General features: G+C 40.7%; 1 protein-coding gene across 2 annotated transcripts in view; it reads left to right on the forward strand.

Annotated features, from left to right (window-relative positions):
• Positions 1–27,105, forward strand: part of MND1 (meiotic nuclear divisions 1) — a 45,877-nt gene that overhangs the window by 15,624 nt on the left and 3,148 nt on the right. For both annotated transcript variants that reach the window (XM_020781426.3, XM_078394785.1), the window contains exons 5-7: positions 9,748–9,822; positions 11,194–11,308; positions 25,185–25,229. In XM_020781426.3, coding sequence (XP_020637085.3) covers positions 9,748–9,822; positions 11,194–11,308; positions 25,185–25,229 — 235 coding nt within the window. The remainder of the gene's footprint in view (positions 1–9,747; positions 9,823–11,193; positions 11,309–25,184; positions 25,230–27,105) is intronic.

A 27,105-nucleotide genomic window follows, 5' to 3' on the forward strand; every position in this document is an offset into this window, starting at 1 on the left:
TTTCCTACTTCCTCTGTCTGAACATACCCGCAGTTGGGTTCTTCTTCCTAAATAGATATCCTGCCCTCCAAAATTGGTTCAGTTCACTTGCTGTTTGTGTTGATGATTTGTTCCAACTGTTTGTCCTTGTGAGGTTCAAGTATAATTGTGTGTTTGGCTAGAATTCAGCTTGACAGATGTTGAAAGGAGGGAGACTTTTTTTCCCAGTACAACAAAGCTAACAGCCTGTTTATAAATGGCTTGATAGCCTTTTAAAAGCTTTTGTGACTTGCAACCGTCAGCACATAACTCTAAGATCTCGGCTTGAATCCTAGATGTAAGGATACATAACAACTCTTGGATTTACTTTTCAGCAGACACATTTAAGATTGGACTGTTAAAGTTGCACGTAAGATCTTACTGTAAAGCCACCTTTTCCAGGCTGGTATCCTCCAGATGTTTTGCACTACACCTCCCTTTGTTTCTGAGCATTGGTTATGCTGGTTGTGCCTGATGAGCGGTGCAATCTAAATAAGGCAATGTAGGTTGGGGAAGACTGTGTGACTATGCAATTCCAGGAATAGCAAATAAGGTCCTTTTGAAGGTTCCAGATGGCATACACATGGATAGAGGGCTATGGGAAATTGAAAATCCATACCTCTTTGTAACTTTTAATTAGCAGCTAATATGTTCCATTGCCTCTACCCCTTTCCATTTAAAAATGAATTGGTACATGTGGACTTCTAAGAGGGACATTTGCTTTTCACACCCAGTCAGCAAGCCCAGTTGTGGAGCTGCTCTGGTACCATGCAACCCTTTAAATACATGCAAACTTTCCCATCATAATCTTTTCTAACAGTAAAAGAGATATTTTTCCTTAATATAATCACTACACCAACTCCAAAATGAAATATGGGTCCTTGCAGTCTCTCATGCTGATGTTTTGAAAGATGCCAGTATTTTATTGTTTCCTTACTGCATACATCATGAACCAGTGTAGACATGGTTTGGATGGTTTATTGTTTGGTTTGCATTCTTGTAAAAGGATAAATGTAATTTTAAAATTTGCTCTCTCTCAACCCCTGTGTTCTCCTGCAAATGAAATATGATTTTTTATGGTCTCTGTATTTTACACTTACTGCGTTAGTAACATATATTCAGTGTTGCATTACACTTTTCAATTGCCAATTGAATTTCTTTGTTTCTGTTTATCCCAAACATTAATACTGAAATGTTTATGTCCTTAAAATGTGCCATGAATGATAAAGGTTATTATAAGGTATAATCACAGAATATTGTAAATATATGAATGTACTTCTTTGGAAAAGTGAGCTTGTTGTCTCTGCACCCAGCTTCTTTGATGTAATGATGGGCAGGATGCTAGATAGAAAAGGATGAGAACTGCTGGTATAAATAAGAATCTGATTTTTGCAAAAGAAGAAATGTAGAGCAGGTAAAGTAGCATTTTTATTCCACAGAAACATGGGAGTTGCAGGTTCTCTGAAAGGCATCTGTTCCAGTCCTCTCCTCAGATAGGATGAACAAGCTGCTTGACAGATCCAGCCTATTAATCCCTGTGTTTCAAGTGGTATGGCTCAAGAAGAGGACAAGTGCTCTGTTTGTTGGCAGGAGAATAGCTTCAGGGCTTGCAGGGCATACCTTGCAAGTTTAAATTAAGTCAGCCACCTGGTGTATAATAGTGAAAGAAAGCACAGAACTTGGGGAATTACAAATATAATGACACACTGAAGTCATCTGCGTTTGAGCAGTGACAGATTGATGGTATGGGACATGGAGTATTTTCCAGGCTCTGAAAGATGTTAGATTAGAAGCATGCTGCTTTCTCAGCCTAGATTTTTATGGGCAACAGCAACAGAGTGGATGTGGCTGTGCCTCGTGTTTGGCCCATCATGCCTGCAGACTTCAAGTTGTCTGTGCCAGGTAGAAAGAGGGTGTGATCCCACTGACAAAAAGAGACACCCTTGTATTGTGTTCTGCTATAAAAATGGTTCAAAATATGGTGTCTCCATTACATAAACAGAAACATGGATTACTTTGCTGGCAAAGCATGGTTTCTGGTTGGAAAGCAACGTAAAATACTGTTCCACAAGAAGGTAGTTTATTTTAGCTTGCATATGAACCCCAATTGATTCTGCATGTCTAGACACCTCTGTTGGTGCAAATTGTGTCTTTAGGTAACCAGGAGAGGTGGTGGGTGAGGTGGCAGCAGCAACAAGAGACACGAGGAGGGTGGGAGGAAGGAGGGACAGACAGATGCAGGAGCCTGAGAGGAAGGGGAAGAGGCAGCCAGTCCAGTACAGGGTTGAAGGAGCAAAGAGCTGTCGGCAAAAAAAATGGATCAGAGGCACAGATCTTCATAAATCAACATGATTTTTATGTAGGATCACCCCCAAAACAATCTCAATTATAGGCACTGATTCTGCCCACTGATTGAACCATGATTTGGGGCAGAATCCATGTTAAAATCATGTGAATTCAGGATGATCCATGCTTGGATCAGTGTTTTGGTACCACTGTAAAGCCAGACGTCCCTCATTTTTGTGGTGTATTCTGTGGGTACAAATGGGAACAGCTGAAGCAGTCTTAAAGGGGAAGAAGCAGCCAAGCTTTCTAAAGGGATAAGCAGCTTTGCCTTATCCTTCCCTCCGTCCCTCCAGCAGCAGGGGTGAGTGGCCAGCAGGACACCAGGGTGGGTAAGCCTCAAATGAAACGATTTTAAAAGCCAGAGTAGCCCCCTGAACCAAGATACAACATAGCTTGTCAAAACAGTGAAAGTTTTCCCACGTCGACCCAAATACCACGCGATTTCGAAATTTATTCCTTTTAGAACAGAGCTTATTGCGAGGCAATTGTCAATGTAGATTAGGCTTCAGTTAGAGAAATTAGAGTTTGTGGGCTTCTACACTGATGACATCTACACCACTATGCTTAGATCTAGGCCGGCTAGAATATATAAAAAGTTACTGTAGTTGGATTTGGCTAGAAACATTTTGAGACATTTTATTTTATTTGTGTATGAGTGTGTCTCTTTTAGGGGCCATGGGCAGGGAAAAAATTGTTCCAATATCATGTTTTGATCCTGGTTAGCAAACCAACATCAAACCACCTTTTCAGAAATAATGGGAAATTCTGGTTTAATCTGGAGTGCAGTTCTAAATCTGGCATAATGACAAGGAAGGAATGGGTGTGTGGACAGGACTGTCACTGAGGTAGTGGAGAGCACTGAACATAGGTTATGAAAGTGGCTTTGTTGCATCTCAGCCGGTTCATAATCTATAAAATTTAAATTGTTTTTGAAGAAGCCTTTTTCCTGCTTCTTCAAGTTTGACATATCGTATGGACTCTGTGTGTCCATGTGTGCTTAGATGGCTGGAGTGGCAACATGTATACAGAAAGGGTGCTCCCTTGCCCACTACATTGCCTGCAAGGAATTAATTTGACAAATTCATGAATAGCTGAGTAGGTCTGTACTCAAAAATGCCTACCAATTAATTACTCTTTTTCAATCTAGAAGGAAGTAACAAGTGGAGTACCACAAGGCTCAGTTCAGGACCCGATGCTCTTCAACATTTTTATTAATGACTTGGGTGAGTGGTGCAAGGAACCAAAATTGCTGATGACAGAAAATTAGATGAAATAGCTAATACCCCAGTGCCGGTCCGTGGCCTGAGTTGGACCGGGCCACAGAGACATACTCCTGACCCCCCGCACACACTCCCCTCCCCACACGTGTGTGCCAGCGCCGGAGTAGCGCTCCCCCACCCCTTCACACATGCACCCGAGCACCTGCGTGAAGGGGTGGGCGGGCAGGCACCTGCACAAAGTGGTGGGGGAGCGCTCACACCGGTGCTGGCGGGCGTGGACGTGCTCTCCCAGTTTCATGTATGCGCCCAAGAGCACCCGTGTGAGGGTGGGGGGAGGGTGCCCCATCTTCCTCAGAGGCTCAGAGAGTCTGCAGTCCCAAAAAGGCTGGGTACCACTGCCCTGGGAGACAGAAACAACGTCCAAAAAGGTATTGAAAGTCTCAAAAAGTGGGCTGAGAACAACAGAATGAAATTTAATAGGGAAAGTTCTACATCTAGGCAGAAAAAACTCATATTCACAGTTACAAGATGGGAGATACAGTGGTGCCTCAACTTACAAACTTAATTGGTGTAAGTCGAAATGGTCGTAAGTTGAAGCACCATTTCCCTTTGAAATGCATTTAATCTGTTCTGGCTGAAGAAAAAAATCACCACAAAAAAAAAAATCACTGCAAGACCCATCAGAAATGTGATTAATCCCTTCCGGCCGAAGGGGGAGAAAAAAAAGAAAAGCAAGCAGAGCATGCAAGACAGATGAAAATGGGGGGAAACAATGCAAAAAGCAGACGGAGCATGCAAGGCAGATCGGAAATAGGGGAAAGCAATGCAAAAAGCAAACGAAATATGCAACACAGATCGGAAATGGGGGGAAAAGCAATGCAGAAAGCAAATGAAGCATGCAGGACAGATCAGAAATGGGGAAAGAGCATTGCAAAAAGCAAGCGAAACATGCAAGACAGATAAGAAATGGGGGAAAGCAAAGCAGCAACAAACAAACAAACAAACCCCCAAGACCCATCGGAAATGGGAGGGACCAAAAAACAACCAAACCCCCCAAGACCCATTGGAAATGGGGGGGAACCAAAAAACAAACAACCCCCCCAAGACCCATCACAGCACAGAAACATAACCCCCAGCCCAAAACCATGCTGCAAAAACACCCAGAACAGTTTTTTAAAAGCAGAAACAGTGCCATACCTTACCAGGCAGGCTCCTCCAATCACACACTCTCTAACTGCTAGGGCGAAAGAACTACATAGAAGCAGCCTCCTCGCCACCTACAGTTAGAATTTTGAATTTCCTGCCTTTTTCCCCTGCCTTTTTCAGTTCGTAAGTGGAAACTCCGGTCGCAAGTAGAAGCAAAATTTTGCAGCCAGAGCTGGTCATAATTCAAAATGGACATAAGTAGGGACGTTCGTAAGTCGAGGCACCACTGTATTTGGTTCAGTAATACAGTGGACCCTTGACTTACAGACGGCTTGACTTACAGACTTTTTCAGTTACAGACTTCTCTGGCTGCAAAATTTAGATTCAACTTGCAGCCAGAGAATCGACTTACAGACCAGAAAAAAACCAAAATGGAATAAAAATAGAATAAAAACCACTGGTTATGGGATTAATCAGTTTTCAGTGCATTGTAGGTCAATGGAGATTCGACTTACAGACTTTTCGACTTGCAGCCTCCATTCCAATACGGATTAATTCCTTAAGTAGAGGGTCCACTGTACTATGATTAAGAAGAATCTTGGAGTTGGTGTAAATTAAAAGCTGAATATGAGCCAACAGTGCAATGTGACTAAAAAAGGACAATGCTATTTTAGACATCATTAACATATAGTCTCCAGATGGTTCTCCTCTATTTGACATTGGTTAGGCCTCATCTTGAGTACTGTAGCTAGTTCTGGATTAGTTTAAGAAGGACACCGACAAACTGAAACAAGTTCAGGAAGTGCAACAAGAATGACCAGGGGACTGGAAACCAAGCCCTATGAGGAAAGACTGAAAGAACTGGGCATGTCTACCCTAGAGAAAAGAAGCCTGAGGGAAGATATGGTAGCATTCATCAAATACTTGAGGTATTGCTATACATAGGAGGGGAAGGATCTGTTCTCTTTCACCCCTGAGTACAGGACACATAATAATGGGCTCACATTACAGAAAGCCAGATTTCGGTTGAATATCAGTAAAAATTTCCTGTCGGAGCAGCATGGCAGTGAAACCAATTACCTCAGGAAGTGGTGAGCACTTCAGTATTGGAGGCATTCAATGGAAAATGAGACAACCATCTGTCTGATATACTTTGATTTAGATTCCTACATTGAGCAGGGGTTGGACTTGATAGGGCCCTTTCAATCCCAGTCATTAATTCTCTGTAAAAATATCCTTGTGTTAGGACATCTTTTTGAATGGCTTCAGCATTAAAGGGGATGTGGCTAGAGAGAGAGCTGAAAGTGAATCAACAGAACAGAATCTTAGCAATGTAGAATGCATGATAGATTGTGAAACATTCTCAGCCTTCAAATAGTACTATGTAAGCAAAACATCAAGCGGCTTCAGAAACACAATATAGCTACTCCACCCAATAGTCCATGCATTATGTTTTGTGCACTACACAGTACTGATAATTAAAACTACTTAGCGACATAGAGTCATGTATGGCAACTGTTTAGATATTGGTGCTTTCTCTTCATGTTTTAATCTTTTCAATAAATATATGAAATAGCCATCAGACTTCCCAGTGATTCTTGTATGTTGGGAAGAGATTAATAAGTGTGCAGCCATACATTTACTTGAATTCTTAATAAATATAACTGTTCTTTTCTCAAGCTTTGTTTCTGTGCTGTGGTTTTTTTTACGAAGTCTACATAAACTCTGACTACCAAACTCTGTACAGCCAAATATTGTGCCCCATAGTATGCAATATTTCTTACTATTATTTTCCCAGAAAAAAGCTATATTGTAGTATAACAGAAGCACAATATCTTAAGTCACTATCGTATCACGATTCATTAGTTGGAAAGGTTTATCAGACTGAGAGCTTTGCAGAATGAAAAGTACATGTCAAAGCTTTAAACAGTCTTGGCAGACCTCTTCTACAATATATAAATAGCTACTTTTATGTACAGTCAAACACCTACATTCCAACCACCCTCCAAATGGTTGCAATCTCAATGTAGCTACTATTGAAGAAATTATTTAAATCACACAAAAAAACAATTACAGTAATTAAATTGTCGTAAGCTGCCCAGAGACCTTTGGGTAGTGTGGGCGGCATATAAGTTAAATAAATAACGTTTGATTACAGATAATTAATAACTGTACTGCTCACGATATATTTAGCTCTTTAGAAAGGGCATATAAGGAACATATACGTAAGAAAGAGCAGAAAGCACAGCAAGGGGCTTGCCAAAACAAGGCTCCGATTTGAATAGGACCTTAACACAGCATCAAGTTCCAGGGCAAGGGCCCTAATGTATCTAAGCATGTCATTATTCAGTGAGTTATTTTCTGTTCCCACCATTTAGTCAAATTTGGTGAGAAATTTTGATGTAGGCTTCCCTATAAAATGAAGCATGGAGGCTCTTGTTTTTTCTTTTTCTTTTAGCAATCTTTTTATTATAACTATTCTGCTGTTCTGCCTCTCATTCATGCCACCTTTGGAAAGCTTGAAACCTCTAGCTATGCCTCTTATCCAAGTGTAGTGGCACTGACAGGGTGAAAACATGCCTGATCCTGGAATGTATTTTCAAGAAAAAAAGCTGAGCACCAGCTCAGCTCCCTATGGCTGCAAATTTATGAGTAACATCTTATAATATGCAAGGTTTTTAAGGGAGCTTAAATGGCAACTCCCTCTCCTTTGTAACTTGGTGTAATTTCCTTAGAGATTCATCTAGCTTTAGGAAAAGCTGGTCTGTTTTGTACAATGAGTCTATGATCTTGTCTTAAACTATTTGCTTTGTTTGGTAGCTTCCTTAAATTTTTCTCTTATCATAAATTGTTCAATAAAGACTTTTCTCAATGGTGTTGTATGTGTACTCTTCTGTTTCAAAAAGAAAGAAAGGGGGAAAGCTTTTAGTTTAAGGCAAAAGAGTAGTTGAAGCTTTATTATAGAAAAGACAGAGCATTCAGATCAAACCCCCTCATTCTCTCTCAAAACAAGGATATGTTGATGACAACTTTCTTTCACTTTACAAGAGGTGAGCTCTGCTGCTTAGAAAGAGGAAAAGTGGATTTTAAAAAATCTAGAATGAAGCTAATTAAACATTCTTCCCTAAAACATCTGTTGAGCTGGGCTAGTAAAGATTATGAAACTGCAGACAGGACTGCACTGCAAATCTGCCATATGCAGAGGATGACACTATCAAAGCCTGTTTTTAATTTTGGCTCTTCCACACTACAAGCGATGCACTGTACAGAGTATGATCACTAGTACAACAATGCAATAGCTTTATGGTCTGAACTTTTTTTCCAACATCACTTTTGCATTCAACCAAAGGTTGTTTTTCCCTGTGCCATCTTAATTCAGTGATAGTGAACATGTTTTGTCTGCAAAAATTTCCAAGCTTAATTTCCAACTCCTCCTGGAAAAACATGTCAGAATAACCAAGAGCGATTCGGTATGGACCATGCCCCCACTCCAGGGTTTTTTAGGCTACACCTCCCAACAGCCCCAGACAGCAATTATGAGGGATTATAGGACTTGCAGTCCAGAAATACATGAAAGATCAAGTTACCCACCCTTGGTATAGATCGTACTAAGCTATATGGACCAGTGGCCTGATAACTGGTAGACAGTGTAAGGTGATTCCTATTTTCTTATCACTTTAATAATCAGAAATCAATGTAAAGAACACAGAGAAGGTGTAGTCAGCCATGACTTAAAGCAGCAAGTAACTGAGCTGCTCCTTTCTGCCTGCAAAGAAGAAATTGCAAAAACAGGTTTTCATCACCACAAGGACTGCAGTGGCAAATTCCATGGGGGAAGTTATCCGAAATGCTCAGCTAAGGGAGGGAAAAAGATGCCTAAGCACCATTCAGTACTGAGACTTCTCATGGAAAGGATGTAACACCAAAACTTCATTCTTGATCCATGGTCTCAGCCCTGTTTTTCTGCACATGCAGTGATCTGAAGCAGGTGAGAGCATCCTACCACAACCATTTCAAGGGGCTCATCTCTGTACAGCTCAGAGATTTTTGTGGAGGAGCCCTTGTAGTCTGTAGTGTTGTAGCACAGGAACAAGTTTACTGTTTCTATTTGCAACAATTTGGCCCGGATCTATATGGTTTATGTCAGTAAACTTATTTGTGACAAATTCTGAGGGTTTGGAAGAGATAGCCGTGTTAGTTTGTGCAAGAAAGTCAAAAACAAATGGAAAATTTTTAAAGACGAAAATGTGGCACCTTAGAGACTGTTATATTTTAATGCAAGCTTTTGTGGACCTTCTGTGACCACTTTTTCAGAAGTATGAGATGAAATACAGAGATCACAGGGTAAAACATTCATGCTAGGGTCTAAGAAATGGTATAAAGTTGCATTTCACACCTGCAGTGATTTATAACCTATTAAGTTATGAAGAGATGCTGAAATGTAAATATGTATATTTCCTTTAATTTCTGGTAAAAAAATTAACTGACATTTTTAGAAAGAAGCACAGAGGCTGATCTTCCTGTAAGACATGAAGTACCTCTTAAGCTTATGCTGTATATATTTTCCTTTCCTTTCAATATTTTGTGGACATCAAATGAATCCATTTAAAATCAGTTTGTAAAGTTTTATTGGTGCTAGTATTGCAGCAAAAACAATGTTTTGACCTGTGATAGCTTAGAGACATTGCCATAATAAATGGTTAGTCTTTAAAGTACCATAAGACCTTTAGTTGTTTTTGCTCTTAAATTAAGGGCTTAATATAAGGGGATTGTGAAATGTTGCTAGAGAAGGCTTTGCACTTTATTTTGCTAACTAATGAGCTTAAAACTTTAAAAGAATTTATTATCTTCTGCCTTATGAAAACTCTTATGAAATGCATGTTGATTACATTCCTGATTTATCACTAAAGACTAAGGCTAATTAAAGCTAACCATATGTTATTTCTTAAAAATAAAAAAATGAAGTCAAAATCAGATCCATACATGAAGACATGTGCTGTTTCTTTTCTTTCTTCAGTTCTCAGAATATTGCCAGAGGAAAAAAAGCTTAGAGGAGAGCATTGAGAAATCAAAAATTGGACGCCAGGACACTGTGAGTTTTTTTTTTTAATTCAGAAATATCCAGAAGAAATTATAATCCGAAAACTTTAAGGGATTAATACTGAAAAGGTTTTCTTAACAACACCTCCTTGCCAGTAGGAAGGATAATTCATCTAGAATTCTCTGCTATGAAAGAGAGTTCTATACTGGCAATAGTACAGTAAACCTCCCCCCTATCTATGGGATCAATATCTACTGATTCACTTATCCACGGTCTGAAAATATTAAAAATATCAAAAGGAAAAATCCAGGAAGAAATATATATATTACCAGAACCAAGCACTCGAAGGAGCCAGATACCATTCTATATACAGTACTAGTAAAGAATACATAGCATGTTCTCCAGTGCCCTCTAGTGTTCAGTTCCAGTAATACATGTGAAATAATTTTTTCTTGCATTTTTTCTTTTACCATGCTATCTGTCTGTCTGTCTGTCTGTCTATCTATCTATCTAGTTTGCTATTATCCATGGTTTTCAGTATCCACAGAAGGGCATGGAACCAATTCCCAGCAGATGTGGGGGACCTACTATATCTGTTTTTTGGAGGGCAGCAGCTATTGGTGTGTGTATTTGCCTAAAAGCAAACGGACACAATATTTTCATGTTTGATGGCAGCAGCCGATATCAACTGAGCAGGCAATCTGCATACCTGCATGGAGTTTTGCATATATACATATATTAGCATGTGTGCAAACATATGCATTGTGGAGACAGAGACTGCTTTAGTTTCACTTGAGGGTAAAGTTCATTAAAAGCAATCTGAGGGATAGAGGAAGAGGCAGTATTCTCTCCCTTCTAATGATCCTGACCAGCATTGCCAGGTTTGTGCCACTGTTAATGCTATGGTCACAAAGGCCTCCAACATTGGCAGAGGGAACGAGGTGGGGTGAGTATAGGGATTCCACACTGCAAAGGACCTGCAGTTTATGCACTGCTGGATTAAGAGTTGATGTTCCTTAAAAAAAGAAAGGAAAAGAAAAAAAATCCTTTTCCCTATATCTTTCTGCAATTGCTGATAAAGATAAATATTCATATTGAGGGCTGGCTACTTCTCTCCCGTTTAACAAAACCATGGTGTTGCTGGGATGCTGTTCCAAAGTTGCTAGTGTTTCCACCACCATAATATTGGGAAAAGTGTGTTGACGTCCGCAAACTGCCGCAAAGGCAAGAGTACTGAACGCTTTTCCCATAGAATTCAGATAAATATTGATGTAAAATCTGTCCTGTGCAATCATTGCCACAAGTACAAATATTTTATTTGCATTTGTAGGGGGGAAAGAAGGTAGAATAGAACAATTACCTTACATTGTAATCGTTACTTTTTGTGATTAACTTTGGATTTTCCAAAAATAAACAACCTAGGCAGAACGTGCTGCATTAACAAAAGAACTTGCCGCTCTTCAACAGAAGAAAGCCCACCTGAAGGCAGAATTAGATAAATACACAGAATGTGATCCAGATGTTGTTGAAGAAGTCCGTAAGTTGTGACTTGTGCTGCTTTCATATGCTATGTATTCTGTGCTGACCCAAGACATTTTACTGTTAGCGGAAAACTGCTCCCCCATTCCCTATACAAAAATGATCTGAACTAACAGTTAAATTTGGTGCAGAGGACAAGATACACTGCATCTGAGGACAACAGACTAAGGGATACAGAATAGGTAATGGGCAAGGTTTGAAAAATGCACTCGTCCACTCGTCTGTGACGAGTGAAAAATGCTGCTCGACGAGCCACAGCTCCCTCTCTCCCTGCCTCCTTCCCCTCCACCTGTGTCTCTCTCTCTCTCTCTAATCCTGCAATTCTCCTCTCCCCCCTCCCATTGCAAAAGGAAAACTGTGCTCTTCTCACAAGAAGAGAGTTCGAGCATCACATAGAGATATAGCTCAGCAGGAGAATGTAGAGTAGTCCCATGCTGGATGTTACGTGGCTGTGGCCCACTCTGACGTCACTGCCCTCTCGGACTTCTCAGAATGGTCACCACGCTACCACACACTCTTGCTGCCACCAACCTTTCCTTTAAATAAAAAGGACAAGGATTTCTTTCAAAAATAAAACTTGGTTTATTGATTACAAAATAAAATATGAAAATCACATGAAGATAATCAAGATGGAAATCACTTTCTTATTTTAATTAAACACATAGACTTTCCTTCACTGACACTCAGGCACGCAGGCCTCTAACAAACTCTCACACTAGATCTCTCCAGATCTCTCTCACTCACTATCTAGTTCTGACTCAATCTCAACACACACTCTTCACCCCCCTTTTTATACCAGCTCTTCCCCTTCAGTTCCACCCTCCGTCACACCATTGGCTGATGACTCACTGCCCAGCTGTGACGGACAGGTGAGGTTAAGGCTGCCTTGTACACTGGATAATACAGTGGACCCTTGACTTACAGATGGCTTGACTTACAGACTTTTCGAGTTACAGACTTCTCTGGCTGCAAAATTTAGATTTGACTTGCAGCCAGAGAATCGACTTACAGACCAGAAAAAAACCAAAATGGAATAAAAATAGAATAAAAACCACTGGTTATGGGATTAATCAGTTTTCAGTGCATTGTAGGTCAATGGAGATTCGACTTACAGACTTTTCGACTTGCAGCCACCATTCCAATACGGATTAATTCCTTAAGTAGAGGGTCCACTGTATGGAAATTCTCTGCTCCCAATTTCAACCAAATGAGGACACATCCTGGGGTGGGAGGGAACCGTGGCTCCTTAAGAGGCTGGGTGCTTTTGCTTTCAGATTTATTTTTTGCTAGAGACATTCAAAAGAAAGGCACTCGGAATACAAGCTTCATGGCCCCACAGGCATGCAGGTAATAAAGCAACCCAAATCTGAGGGTATAAATCAGTGATTCCCAATCTTGGGTCTCCCAGGTGTCCTTGGACTGGTTCTTCTGCTGGCCAACTGCTGGTGAAGACGTCTGGGAACTGTAGTCCAAGAACATCTGGGGGGACTCTAGATTGGGAACCAGCACAGCTGGTGGTGAAGGCTTCTGGGAATTGCAGTGGAAGGCAGGAAAAGAAAATAAATTATTGAGATGGGAATGGCTGACATAAAGATGCACTTTTTGAATGGTGCTACAGATGGCATATTAACATCTATGTCAATATTTGATACTTTCACATGGCCAGAATTGTCCTTGGAAAGTTTTGGTAAAAAGGAATTAACTGTACTTGTATCTCGTTACAAAGACCTTTTGCAACACAAGGGCAAAGAAAACATAATTCAGAAAGCTCTGGATGAATGGTATGAATTCAAAATATGTGCAAAAGGTCTGTCAATCAGTGGATTTCCTGGGAAAGGCAATGAACCGCCATGGGTGTAGGTTGTCTGTTCTTTTGAAGCTCCTTAAAGTTGCCTCTGTCCTACCAGTTTCTACAGTTAGTTGTGAAAAGGGTTTCAGCCAGATGAATCTGATCAAAAATAAATTCAGATCGTGTTTAGTGACTGAAAGCTTAGATGACCTTATGATGGTGAGTCTAAATGGACCTCCACTACCACAGTTTAACCCTACTAAAGCCATCGATAAATGGTACTTCAGTGCTAAAACTACCAGGCATGTTCAAGGACACAAATGCAACAACTATGACAGCAGGGCATTTTCTGCTAAGAAGACATAGGCGAATACCATGTATGTAATACCATTTATTTTGGGTTTGTACACATTGTACGTGGTGGTGCTGTGGGTTAAACTGCAGAAGCCTCTGTGCTGCAAGGTTAGAAGATCAAGCAGTCATAAGATTGAGCTCCTGTCACTTATCCCAGCTCCTGCCAACGTAGCAGTTCGGAAGCATGTAAAAATGTGAGTAGATAATAGGTACCACCTTGGTGGGAAGGTAACGGTGTTCTGTGTCTAGTGCTGGCCACGTGACCACGGAAACTGTCTATGGACAAACACTGGCTCTACGGCTTGGAAACGGATGAGCACTGCACCCTAGAGTCAGACACGACTGGACTAAATGTCAAGGGGAACCTTTACCTTTACCTCACGCATTGTTACATAGAAATAAAAGTGAACAAGTGCCTAGTTTAAATTTGTTAATATAAATTGGAAGGCTATAGTCTGGTCATGCTGACTGGTGAAATTTTTGACTGGTGAGACATTCTAAAATTTTTCAAGCCTTGGTAATGGGGGGACACACAGGTCTGCCCTTCCACAGTGGTAAAGAACTATTGGGGGGGTACTGATACCCTTAGCATTTTTTGCCTGATGTGATTACCTCACTTTCCCTCATGGTAGAAGGAAACCCATTTGTGTGTTTTAGACAACAGCTAACATGGCATTGACAAGGGAATATCTGTATGGAAAGTTAACTTGCACACAGTGTGTAAAGTTGGGGTATAACATGTATATGTTTCGTTTCGTGTATAAAATGAAAAGAAAGCTATGACAGGAACCATGCTGGAACACACCGAACGTGAATTTAGTCCACAGCTTAGAGGCAATAGCATGCTACTATTTTTGCTTACCAGCAACTAATGTTCACTGATGTACTTCCTCTGAGTCTGGGGGGTTATATATAACCATCAAGCTGACAGACTCCATGAATGTATCTAAAGGCCTGTCCCAACTGGGTGTGGGATGGATCAGGCCACAAAGGGTCTGTTGAGGTCAGACAGCGGAATGATGTGCCATTTAGCAAACAGCAAATGACCCCTTGTAGCCTGGTCAGCTGTCCATTAAGCATGCCCTCTGATAGTCTGTGAAGGGTCAGGGGAAGTGAATTTTTTTTAACATCGCTGCTCTTTCTCTCTGTCACTGCTATTCCATTGTCTCCTTTCCCTCCTCTTTGATACCTTCCCTTGCTCTCCCCCAACTCTTTCAGAATCTGCAGCCACGATGGCAGCGGCTGCTGGAGGCTGCCATCTCCTAGCTAAACAGGGTAAACAATGAGTGTGCCCTACCTGCAAGGCTCCCTCTTTTGTCAGTTCCACTTCCAAGCCTTTCCTTATTAATTTGTAAGATCTGAAAGGGACTGCAGACATGTTTGGTCGAATGACCTTAGATGCCTCTCTGACGGAAGGGTTAGCAGTGTAAGGTTCTTCTTGGCATCTATGTACATTCAGCTGACACCTCCTTCAGACTTTTCTGGTCAGCATAGGAAGAGCACTGGTGAAACCAGTGCATGTGAGAATGTTTAGGGATGGGACTAATATCTGCATCCTCATTCCCCCACCAAAAAGCACAAGTAAATAGTTCCTGAATAATTTCCTGCATAATTTCTTGAATTTGGAGCCCTGCAACAAAATATGATGGGGGGTGCAGATGGGCCAAATGCTTCAGTGCTCCCCCCCCCCCCCCCCCAGATAGGAGGCTCTGCAGTTTCAGGAAGTTTCTTTGCCTGAGAAGAATCCTTGAAGGTGCAGAATATCAACGCTTAGCTTGCCTTCATTGCAATTTGTTCGGGATATGTGTAAATCTCGGGTGGTGAGATAGCTTAGAACAGAGAGATAACCTTCCCACCTGAAGAAATCCTACGTTCTATTCTTGCTCCTCTCTGTGCATCAAGACATAACTTTTTGTTTAAACATTTTAAACCATTGTTTTTGTTACTTCCCTATATCCCTGGAACCTACCAATATCTTCTTCTCGTGAGCAAATGGTGCAGGAAAAGGTGTGATATCCTAAACAATGTGTGCAATGTGATATGGTAAAATAAAAGGTCCATAATGTATCTTTTGAGAAAACACAGAGTTTGTGAGTTAAACACCTTACTGTATTGGCAGGAATGTTCTAGAACATACACAGGCATGGCATTTCATTCATGCATTCATTCATTCATTCGATTTCTACTCCACTTTTCAAGTACAGAGTAGTGCTCACGTATCTTATACACACTGTAAAACAGAGTAAAAGAGGCAGATTTTTTAAATGTAGTCATAAAGCCATTAAAATAATTTTTGTTTAAAACAGTTAAAATCATCACAATAAATACTGAAACAATTCATAAGCTTGTTTAAAAAGATGTGTCTTCAGCCATTCTTAAAAGCAGCAAGAGTGGGAAATGATCAAAACTCTGTAGGAGACAGAATTTTTGGTGGCTCCAGCAGCCAATTTTCTGCCCTCAGGACTCCAGTGGTCACCCAAACTACCAAAAATGCTTTAAAACAAAAAGAAGAAAATTGTAAGTAGATAGAAGTCCATCTTCACCTGTGGAAAAATCTTTCTCTCTCTGTTTTTATTTGAGGACTGCATCTTACTTATTGCCTTTGTGGTGTGATACAATAAAGACTCTGGACATAGTGGATTTTGGAAGCTGTGTGTCTTCAGTGAAATCCTGGGAATTATTTTGCTATGTGACTCAATGCATTGTTAGCAAGCCAACATTTGTAGAGGCCTTCTATAAAATGGGGAAATGTTTCAATGAGTTGCCTCTATTTCTGTGCTCAAGAGCATGGCATATTAAACAGTACTGTATAGCTGTGCCTCTGCAGGGCTGCAATTGTTAAAGTACTGGAGCTTTGTGAACCTTTGAAAAAGGAGGGCTCTTGTCAAGTCCCATCAGTGCAGGCTTCCTGTGTCCCTTATGGAAAGGTCAGACTGTCAGATTTCATCAGTCCCTCAGTATTGTCTCTCCAAAAAATGTCTGATAGGGTTTGTCAGACTAAATAACAAAAGACTTCTGGCAAGTATGCATAAATACATTGTCTACAACCATACATTGGTCTTAGCTCTACAGTCCACACATTACATATTGACCTGTTTGAGTTCTTGCTGTCTTGTTCTGCTTCTGAATGAAAGAGCTTTAGTTTGGAACTCATCTCCACAGTCAGCAGTGGCAGGTGAAAATCTGCCTCTTGTATTTTGAAATGTCCCTGTTCACCTCTGTATAGTCCCACTTCTAGATTTCTGCTGCATGTACAGCAAAACAACATGTGATAAGAGTGATTTTTCTTGGTCCTCTCCTGTTAGTTTATGATGTATAACAGCAGTTGGCTTTGTCTCAAGTATGTCACCAAAATAGAACAGGATGACAATTCTTTCTTGACCCTCTGTGATATAAGCAGCTCAGTAAATACAAATGTGGCTGGTGATCTAGGTATCACATGTAGTCTCAGGTGCTGTCAAAGGATTTAGCATCCTAGGAATTTGCTTTCTTTTTGAAATGCTGAGGTTCCTTCTCTCTATAAAGATAAGACCACCTTTGTATCGGCTGTGCTGAGTGAAGTCTTTGAATGTGAAACAGGGCAACCAGTGGTCTTTTAGATCGTTTGTGAAGCTCTGTGCCATAATTACGTGAATTTGCATATAGCATAGTTTGTTCTAACGACAGTTTGACTCTTTCTGACAGAGATTTTTTTTCTTTCCACACAGTTTTCATTATTCATCCACTGCATGTGAAATTGTTTCTTTGCTTAGCTACTGCAGGGGTACCAGATACAGTGTTGTGCCCTGTTAAAGTATATTTGAAAAATGTAAGAAACACACAAGATACCAGGGGATGGACACTAGCTGTTAATGCACAGCTCACAAAATAAGTGGAATATTCTGCAGGTATTTGAATTGTAGCTTAGAAAATGCTATATTGTGATGGTTGGCTATCTAAATGTGGGCTTCAAAATAATCTTATTGTTTGACATTATTTGAATGGGGACAAACATGTCTCACTAGAGATTGGAACATGAAGTATATCTCTTTAGAAACTGAGTTAAGTCTCAAAAGTATGAGATTGAAAACGGGGTTTCACTCAACTAGACAAGGATTTAAAGTGCTTGTCTTGTAGTTGCCGTCAATGTAGCAAGCACCTTAGAACTGCAGTTATAACTTCTGTATTGATACTTGTATATAGGAGATTGTAGTACTTTTCTTCAAGTTGTTCTGTTCAGATGACCTGCAGCACAGTCTTCCTCCCACCCCTAAAAGCAATCATTTTACTGTTTCAGTAACAAACATAACTCTTTAGAACAGCAGTCCCCAGCCTTCTTCAGACCCCAGACCAATTGGGGGGTGCAGGCTCCATGCGCGGGGAGACACCCCCGTGCTCACAGGGGGGCATGTCACACTTGCAGGGGGTGTCACACTTGCAACACGCCCACCGTGCGGAGGGGGGACGGAGATCCGTGTCTGTGGCCCAGTTCAAGGAAGGCCAGGGACCAGCACCGGGCTGCGGACCGGGGGTTGGGGACCCCTGCTCTAGAAGGAGTGCACAGCTACAGTTGTCTAGTGTCTGCAGTCTTTTCAGGTGCCACTGGATTATATTTTTCAAGCCTTTCCCAAGTAATATGTGATGCAATTGTTTGGGAATGTCAGAGGAAAGAATTACATGGAAATAGGAATATTTTCTATTGGGGGAAGAACCTACAACAGGTTTACTATGCATTCTCTTAATAGTAACTAACACAAAAGTCCTCTTGTAGAGAATCTGGCCATTGTGAGTGGAAAGATGTCATCGTAGTAGGTATCTGCATCCTGACAGTTCAAACCGAACTGAGCCAATTGTTGTTTTGTAAACTAAGCAATTGGTTTTGGCTTCATCCCATGATTCTTTTCTCAGTGTCAAGTACCTGAGGTACTTTTTTATAACCATCCACAACTGGTTTTAAAATGTAAGAGGCCAGTCATGTGAATATAAATCCCTCTTTTGGTTGTACACCTTAATGTGGAGACCAATGCCATCAGGTTGTTGGGTACCATTAGAAGTCTTTAGTCCTAGCAGAGTCACCCAAGCTGGAATGGTCAAAGCTGAGACACCAGTGGTGGTACTTATTTATCTACAGTACTTGCATTTTTACATGCTTTCAAACTGCTAGGTTGGTGGGAACTGGGACAAAGAGAGGGGAGCTCACTCCATCACGTGGATTCGATCTTACGACTGCAGGTCTTCTGACCTTGCAGCACAGAGGCTTCTGCAGTTTAACCCGCAGCGCCACCACGTGGCAGCTATACACACAAACATATAAGTGTTTCTCACTCCAAATTCAAATTGTACGTTTAATTTATATCAAGACCAAAGTCTTAGCAAAAAGTAATTAATTTATTATAGATTATCAGGCTTTTCTCTCTGTAGTATTTATTTTTAATGCTAATATTTTACACATCACATTTGCAAGCAGGCTGAGAGATGCTTTCAACTCCAATGTATCAAATACCTAGTTACTGAGAAATGTTACTATTGCTAAGCTTTGCTCATAGCTATCACAGTGGCCAAATTCCTGGAGTTACTCCTGAGGTCTATAAAAGCTCTTTACAGAAGCACCCCATCCTCATTTTTCAAATAAGAGGTGTGTAAGTTATATGTTTGATAATTTCTAGATAAGGTTTTTCATGGAGAAATTGCCATTTTAACAGAACTTTACGGAGCACAGACATAACTTTCTTCCTTTTGTAATCCTTTGTTCTACCAATTCCTGCAATTTCTTTGTTACAAAATGTCTGCTAAAGAGGAAAAAGCAAAAGAGCTGTAAAGTGCATTTTGATTAGTAGCACTAGGAGCCATGCATCTGAAAGAGCATTTAGATCAGTGGTTCTTAACCTTTGTTACTCGGATGTTTTTGAACTGCAACTCCCAGAAACCCCAGCCAGCAGAGTTGATGATGAAGGCTTCTGGGAGTTGCAGTCCAAAATTCCTGAGTAACCCAAGGTTAAGAATTTATTTTTATTTATTTATTTATTTGATTTTTACCCCGCCCCTCTAGACCATGTCTACTCGTGCTTTAGACAATATAGATCCCTCTTTTCTTGCGATTCAGATTTTAGGCTTTCCTTTGACTGACACACATTAAAAGATTTCCTGGCTGTGTTGTACTGGGTGGAAAATCAGTTGTGCAATGCCTTGCAGAAAAGATAGGGGTAGAGTTTGATTTCAGCAAACAGCCAGCAGCGCAGAAGAAATACAAAGATACATATAACAATCAAACTAGATGGTAAAATTAGCACATCATTAGAAATGGAGCTTTCTTAAGAAGGAAAAGGCATTTGTTGAACTTAAACACAATTCTTCCTAATCTCCACAAATTAGTTTGCTTTTGTTTTGTGATTGATTATAACTTAAGTTGCAAGTCTGGCTGCTCAGCCATGGTGACTGAAAGAACTGTGTCCCTGGAAGGAAAATGTGTTACCACCTTTTAATTGTAAATCTTGCAGTTTGTATAGTTTGATTTTAAGATGTAAAATCAGCTTATTTTATTTTATGTACTGTCCTTGCTCCCAGAAATTCCTAGAGTGATACAGAACATACACTTAAAAAACATATTAGTTAAAAAAATAATTCTAAAGTGGAATTAATTTCTGAATTCTGGCTGGTGGAGTTGGGCACTATAGAGTGAAAAAAGTACCGCATTTTTCTGTTTATAACATGCCCCATTTATAAGACATCCCCTACACTTTTCTAACCCAAAAATTAAGAAAACTTAGCTTTGAAGATTCAGCCTCTGGGCTCAGAATGGTCGGACATTTTGAGTCCCTGTTGACTCTGAGCACTGCCTACAGGCTGCACCTCCAACAAGGTGTGTTCCAATTGGTTTGTACAGCATCAGCTGACATCAGTTTGTGATTGTAGGAAGCTAAGCCTCGTGACTGAAGGAAGCGCGTTTACAGAGGCAAGGAATGTGCCGTTTTGTTCTCTCCTCAGCTATCTCAGCTTATGTCCATGTAAAATACACCGCTCAATTTTTAGGGTCATGATTTTATGAAAAAGTAGTGTCTTATACACAGAAAAATACGGTAATATTTGCAAACTGGTGGAAGGCTACTGTCTGCTGTCCATGAACAGAAGAGGCTGTCCTAGAAAGTCATTTTCCATGTTTAAAAGATTGTAGAGGCAAAGGGGCAAACCTAGCACACTCACTGCCACTTCCTCTTCTTCAGTGTAGATGTTACTTGTGAGGGAAAGGCCTTAAAAGGGATATTATAAAAGCAGCATCTTCCCAAGGACAGTTTCAGTATGTGTAATTGCATGCTTTTATCTCACTCACTATTCTGCCCAAAGCAGCACTTTCCCCTATGCTGAGCTATTATGCAAGATCCCTCTGATGGTGAATTGGCTGCAAGAGGGATTTTAAGTGCCTGGCTGTGTGGTTATAATGCGAGTTTATTTTACAGTTACTCTGAAAATGTATAGCAAGTGCAAATGTTAGAGAAGTTATGTTTTAAGTAGCAGTTCCCAGATTCCTGTAGCCCCAGACTTCAGAATTTGGGAATGGCAATCTGAAAAAAAACGCACACTTCTTTTTCTGATTTCTGAAGAGGCATTGCCATAAAGGATTTTGAGGTTGGGGGGGGGGAACATTGTTGAAAGGTTGTTTGCATTTCCTTTTTCCAGAATGTCTTCAACTCGACAGGAGCCCATTTCCCTCTCCAAATAATTTTTTTTAAACATGCTGAAATTATTCACTGGGCTTACAACACAGGGCTTACAACAATGCTTGCCGTTGGGCCATGCACACTAACCTTCCTCGTGAATCTCTGATAGCAGTCTGTTCTGCAAGTCAGTCCTGCTTACAGTACAGATCTCATAACAAAAAAAGTGTTTTGTTTTCATTACTTTCTCAGCTTCTCTAGGCTGTGCATTGACCACTGCCAATAAATAATGATAGACAAGCACTGGCAAGACAAGAAGGGTGTGTGCAGGTGTGAGAAATATGGCAACTGTTTCAGTATGGGAATCTGTCTTGAGTCCATATAGAGAAATGCATTTATTTGCTTCTCTCACCTTCACACTGTTTATAGACTGGCCCATCCTAAAATGTATCTTATTTTTCTGTGTGTATCTAAAGTGGAGTTCTAGGGTTGATTTCCATGGGGTGTTTGTCTTATATCATAACTTATCTCTGCATGCGTGGACAGATAGTCAGTATGGACTTATGAACCTTCACCAAATAAGATTTCAATTAGAAAAAAAATATATCTGAATCATAAGAGTTAGTGTGGTTAGTGTCAATAGCTTCTTGTTTCCATGCAACACTGTTCACCTGAATAAATTACCTTCATGGAAATGCAACTGAAGAACAAGCCAATAGCTCCAGGAGGTTGTAAATTTAAAACAAATGTAAAATGGGGAATAAAAGATTCTATAAACCATCCATCTTTTCTTCTACAATACATGTGTCAAAAGAGAGAGAAAGAGACCTATCTGAATTATTTTCTGTTTAATTTTCTGTAATTGTATCAAAGTAACAATGTTATGTTTATATCTTGCCTTTCTTTAATGAGGGCATGTTGGCATACGGGACTCTTCTCTTCACATTCTGTCCTCAGAGCAACCTGTCAGGCTGGACCAAGGTCACCCATGGAGTTGGCTGAGTGAGGATTTGAAGGCCATTCTTCTGAACCTGTGTTCAGCAGTAATGGCTGCATCACACTGACTGCTACAGTTTTGGAACAGGATATACTGTGGGCCAGCAAAGTGTGGCCTTGGGAATCAAGACGAGATCAGACCCCCAAACTTACTGATAATTTTTCCTTGCTGTAGTGGGAAATTAGATATGGGAGGTTCTTCTTCGTGGCTTCTGTGAATCACACACTGTGGGTGATCCGCACCTGCGCGGAGCCTCTTTGGAATATTTTAGAGCTTCTACGGTAGCAAAAAACATATTAGAATAAACCCCCTCCTCCTCAGTGTAAGTACTTTGGCACCAGTTTCTTTCCCTTCAGTTTCTTTCAACTGCCTCATTGAAGAGCCTCGTATGTCTATCTTCTGTGAGTCTGAAAGTGAAACAAGTCCTTTTTACTGCTGAACTTATAAATCTTTTTCTCTTTATTAGTATTCAAATCAGCCCCCTTTCCTCTGAAAACACGTACCTGCCTGCTAGTCCACCACCACCACCACCTGGGTTCCTTCAATTGTCCAAAAACGTATCCGCATCCATTTCTATCAACTCCTTCTGTCGCATCACATCGTCACTCCACAGTCCCAAAGTCTACAAGAAGAGATAAAAAATTTACTCATCAAGGATGCAATAGAACCTATACAACAAAACAATTTTTTTCTCTCATTACTTCACCATCCCCAAAAAAGACGGAGGTTTATGACCTGTTCTGGACCTCAGAGAACTCAATCAATATGTCATCACCACAAAATTCCGTATGGTAACCCTCGAATCGGTTCAAGTGCCTGGCTGCTTTTCTCAGACTTCAAAAGATCCTTGTCTTCCCATACATAGACGACTGGTTCCTTGTAGCTCGTTCCTGCCATGATGCTCATAGAGACACCCTTTTCACCTTATCCCTCCTTCGCGATCTCGGTCTCACGGTCAACATAAAAATTACAAAATGAGCCCTACAAGGATTATTCATTATATTGGGGCTTCCATAGACTCCACACGAGTTCACACATTCCTCCCGCTTGACAAACTACAAAACTTCATTTCCCTCCTCCAAGGTTTCACCTCCCACACCTTGGTTCCTGCCAAGGGGTCTATTCTACCTTCGTCCAGCATTATAGACTAGATGTTTGACAGAAGTCTGATGCGGCAGTCTTTTGGCTTCTGCCTTGGTGTGACACCCTGCCTCCTCATAAGACAACTTGCTAGTCACCCACAGTGTGATTCACAGAAGCCACGAAGAAGAATGGCTGGTTACTCACTTGTAGTTCTTTGAGTGACCTCTGTGATTCACACGTCCCACCTGACCTCCCCTCTGTTACGCCATTCAATATTTTCTCCTTGTGGTGGTTGACACAACTGAAGGGAGAGCCCTGGCGCCAAGGTACTTATACCGAGGGGGAGGGGTCTATTCTAATGTGTCTTTTGCTATCGCAAAAGCTCTAGAATATTCCAAAGAGGCTCCACACAGGTGCAGATCACCCGCAGTGACCTGCCATTACTAATTCAAGTAACACAGTCACATTTACCCAGGTTAGCCGGTGAGAAAGAGTATGTCTTTTAACGACCAAAGGTCCCTCTGCTGATAAAGTCATCACCCTTCTGCAGGCTTCGTTCTGTCAACAGGATTTCAGCCCATAGGTAGTAACAGCATTAGCTCTACTGATTTAACGAGTACAATAATCTAGGTGTTAGCAAGAATGATTTTAAAGGGCATTTTAGACATTTCTAGGGGCTTTAATAACAGGGATTTTAAATTTTTTAAAAATGTTTTATGCCATTCACCCAAACATTGTATGCTATTGGAATAGAGAGGATAACAGTATATTATTTGTGCCCAGCACCAATATATTGTGCATTAGCAATATTCAACAGTCTGGGTGATCACATAGTGGGGCTTGAGAGACTGAGAGAAGGGCCACCTGGAAGATCTTAAAAAGCAGTTGGAGTTACATGTCATCAGCACACTGGTGGTACCAGACCACAAAATTCTGGACAGCCTCTTTAAGGTATTTCATGTACTGTATATGTAAAATAGTATGGGGCATCATGGATCCCTAAGACACTCCACAGGCTAAAGGTCAAGGGGTTGAACAGGAGCCCCAGCACCACTACTATTCACAAAGTGACACCACGCAAATGAAAAATCCCAGAAGCTGACTCCTTTTTTCATCAGTTCACCACTTCGCACCCAAACACAAAGCAATTGTCAGGACTATTTTTCACCAAGTGTGAATGGTAGTGAGCAGAAGAAGGTATTCTGTAGACCATCTTGACTGCTTCCATTGATGTTGTCAACGCTTCGCTATGTAAAGCTTGGCATCCTTTTTCCTGCTGGCAATGTGGGCATGATGTTGTGCAGCAATATTGGGCTATTTCCTGGCTTTTTTTAATCATGGGTACACCAGCACAATATCCCACATTCATAAACTGGAGGTTTTTTTCAACAATTGAATATGCCATGGAAAATGCATGTGAAAAAAAAGAGAAAATACTGTATGGAGCAGATTAATAGCAAAACTGAATTGCTTAGGTTGTTAGATACTGTGCTTTAAGGACAGCCTTCCCTAACTTGGTGCTATCTAAATGTGTTGGACTATAAACTGTACCAACTCCAGGCAAGCAGTCAGATTGTGACTTCTGTATACGTCTAGAAAGGCAATTTAAACTTCCAACAGAAAATTCTGAAGGCGTCAGTAACAAAAAGTGTCATTACTATATAACAGACAAAGTACTGTGTTAACCCTCTCTTTCTGCTGCTAATACGTACATCTGTGATCCATGACAACAGAATATAGTTGAAATGTTGGATTCTCCTCCCCCACATATACCTTTTAGTACACCAGCAGAAATCATATCTTCAGAATGTCATTTCACTTTGATATAACTTAACTAATCTTATTTGAGAGTTGGTTAAATATTAACTTCAGAAAAGTAGTAACACCATTTTAAGCTCTTGAAAAATAAGAATAGTGTTCATGGTTCACAGAAGGGTAAAAAAATGGGGTTTAACCCTTTGGGCCTTTTGTATTTTGGTTCTAGAAATTTAAGATGCTGATTTTTTTCCCTTTTTTTCAGGTCAAGCAAATAAAGTGGCAAAGGAGGCAGCTAACAGATGGACTGGTGTGTGTCTGTTTACATTTCTGTCTTTTCCTTGAGCAAAGATGAACTCAAGAGGAAGAAGCAGTCATTCACAAAACTTTATAACTGTTATGTCTTAACATGTGAATTGTGTAGCAACAAATGGGCTGCTAACAGCATATAAATTTTTCTTGTTACTAATGATTACCATTGCTGCTACTTTTTATGGATCTATTATTGTTATTAGAGATACATTTTTCCTCTGCTTCAAACAATAGCCTTTGTTATTGCCAGGCATAAGTGTGGTTTTTTTTTCTGATATAAGCCACTGTATAGCTCTCTTCTGGCATTCAACCTGAAAGCCAGTGGGGCTTAAAGGGTGGTGGGCAGCAGGGGTTCACATAAGCCCTGGCCTCCATGTCCCCACCGCAGCCAGACCTCCTGAAGCCCTTTGTGTACTCAATACAAAGGGCTACGGAGATGCTGTAAATGCATTCAGCTGAACATGCTGTCACTGCACCCATGAGCTGTAGCTTGGATAAGAATGGTCCACCAACCATGGACATGCTCTAAGGTGGATTCAGTTGATTGCACTTCCAATGCCTATATAAGCAATTGTCTTAATTGTGCAAAGGTTCTGCAGGACTTCTGGGTGGACTGGGGATATGGCTAGTCAGGCCCACATGATTGTTCCCATCCCCACCGTCCTTTTTAGCCCTGCATGCTTTCAAGCTGAAGAGGACCTCTCTATGAACCAGGTTCCATCTGTAAGTACTGTGTAAAGTTCTTTCGGATTCATTTCTTCACAGTAGAGATGTAAAAAATACTTGCTGAATTCATTGTTCTTCTTGATTCCTCAGTGAGGAATTTCCAAGCCTCGTGAAGTTGCTCATTTTTGGGAGAAAGCAGGACAAGGCACACTGTTATGTCAGAATCTCCAAAACTAGCATAGACTGCCTGCAAACAACAGTAGCACACAAAATGCGCAGAGCTAGCTAGATCTTAACAATGCAAACAACCCTTCCAGTGATTCTGATCCTTAAAAGTTCATGCAAAAAGCAGCAACCATCAACATTTTGCCCAGGCTGTCTTATTTGTGTTTAAAGCATTGTTTTGCTTAATTTGCACAAAACTCTTTCTCATTCTTTTCTTTTGTTGAGAATGCAACAAATGCCCCATGGAACAAGGAGAATAATTTTCAAGCTTCTCCTTGCTTGCAAAACAAGGATAAATTTACACCTCTGCTTCACAGGCTATAAAACTTGGACGAAAAGCTGTGGTTTTCCAGATTCTGCTGGGTTCAGACTCCCATCAGTCCCAGCCAACATGGCCAATGGTCAGGAAGAGTGGGAGTTGTAGTAAACAACATCAGGAAAACCAAAATTCTTATAGCCCAAGTTTGATATAAAACTATTTTGAGCTATAAACAAACTGCAGTCAATAAAGTAACATTGAGTGACGTACCAAATCCCATTAGTGCTCCTCACAACTGTTTAATCTGAATAGCTTGCCATAAAAATACCATATCATCCAATCTAAACATGCTTGCTGCCATTTATCCAGCATTCATCAGCATTAGGAGTTTTGAGACTAGTAGGGAAGCTCTAGGCCAGTGTGTGTGGTGTGGAGATAAGATGACCTTTGCAGTCTGATGACTAGATTGCAATTTGAATACACATTGTGGGGTTGGCCAAATATGATTCTTACCAATTTGGACCTTTTTCCCTTCACATGTGGAGAACATAGCTCAGTTCTGTGCATGTCCACTCAGAAGTAATCCACAGTGCTTCAGCATCCTAAACTCCAAACCAGACCTCACGTCCCAGCCTTTAAAACCCGAATATGTATGGATTGGCTCTGAGTCTCTAAATTGAGGTTCTCACCCCTTAATTATTTTTATAAAAATTCTAATCATTTC

This window comes from Pogona vitticeps, chromosome 5, assembly GCF_051106095.1.
Source record: "Pogona vitticeps strain Pit_001003342236 chromosome 5, PviZW2.1, whole genome shotgun sequence".
In the NCBI taxonomy this organism is placed as follows: domain Eukaryota; kingdom Metazoa; phylum Chordata; class Lepidosauria; order Squamata; family Agamidae; genus Pogona; species Pogona vitticeps.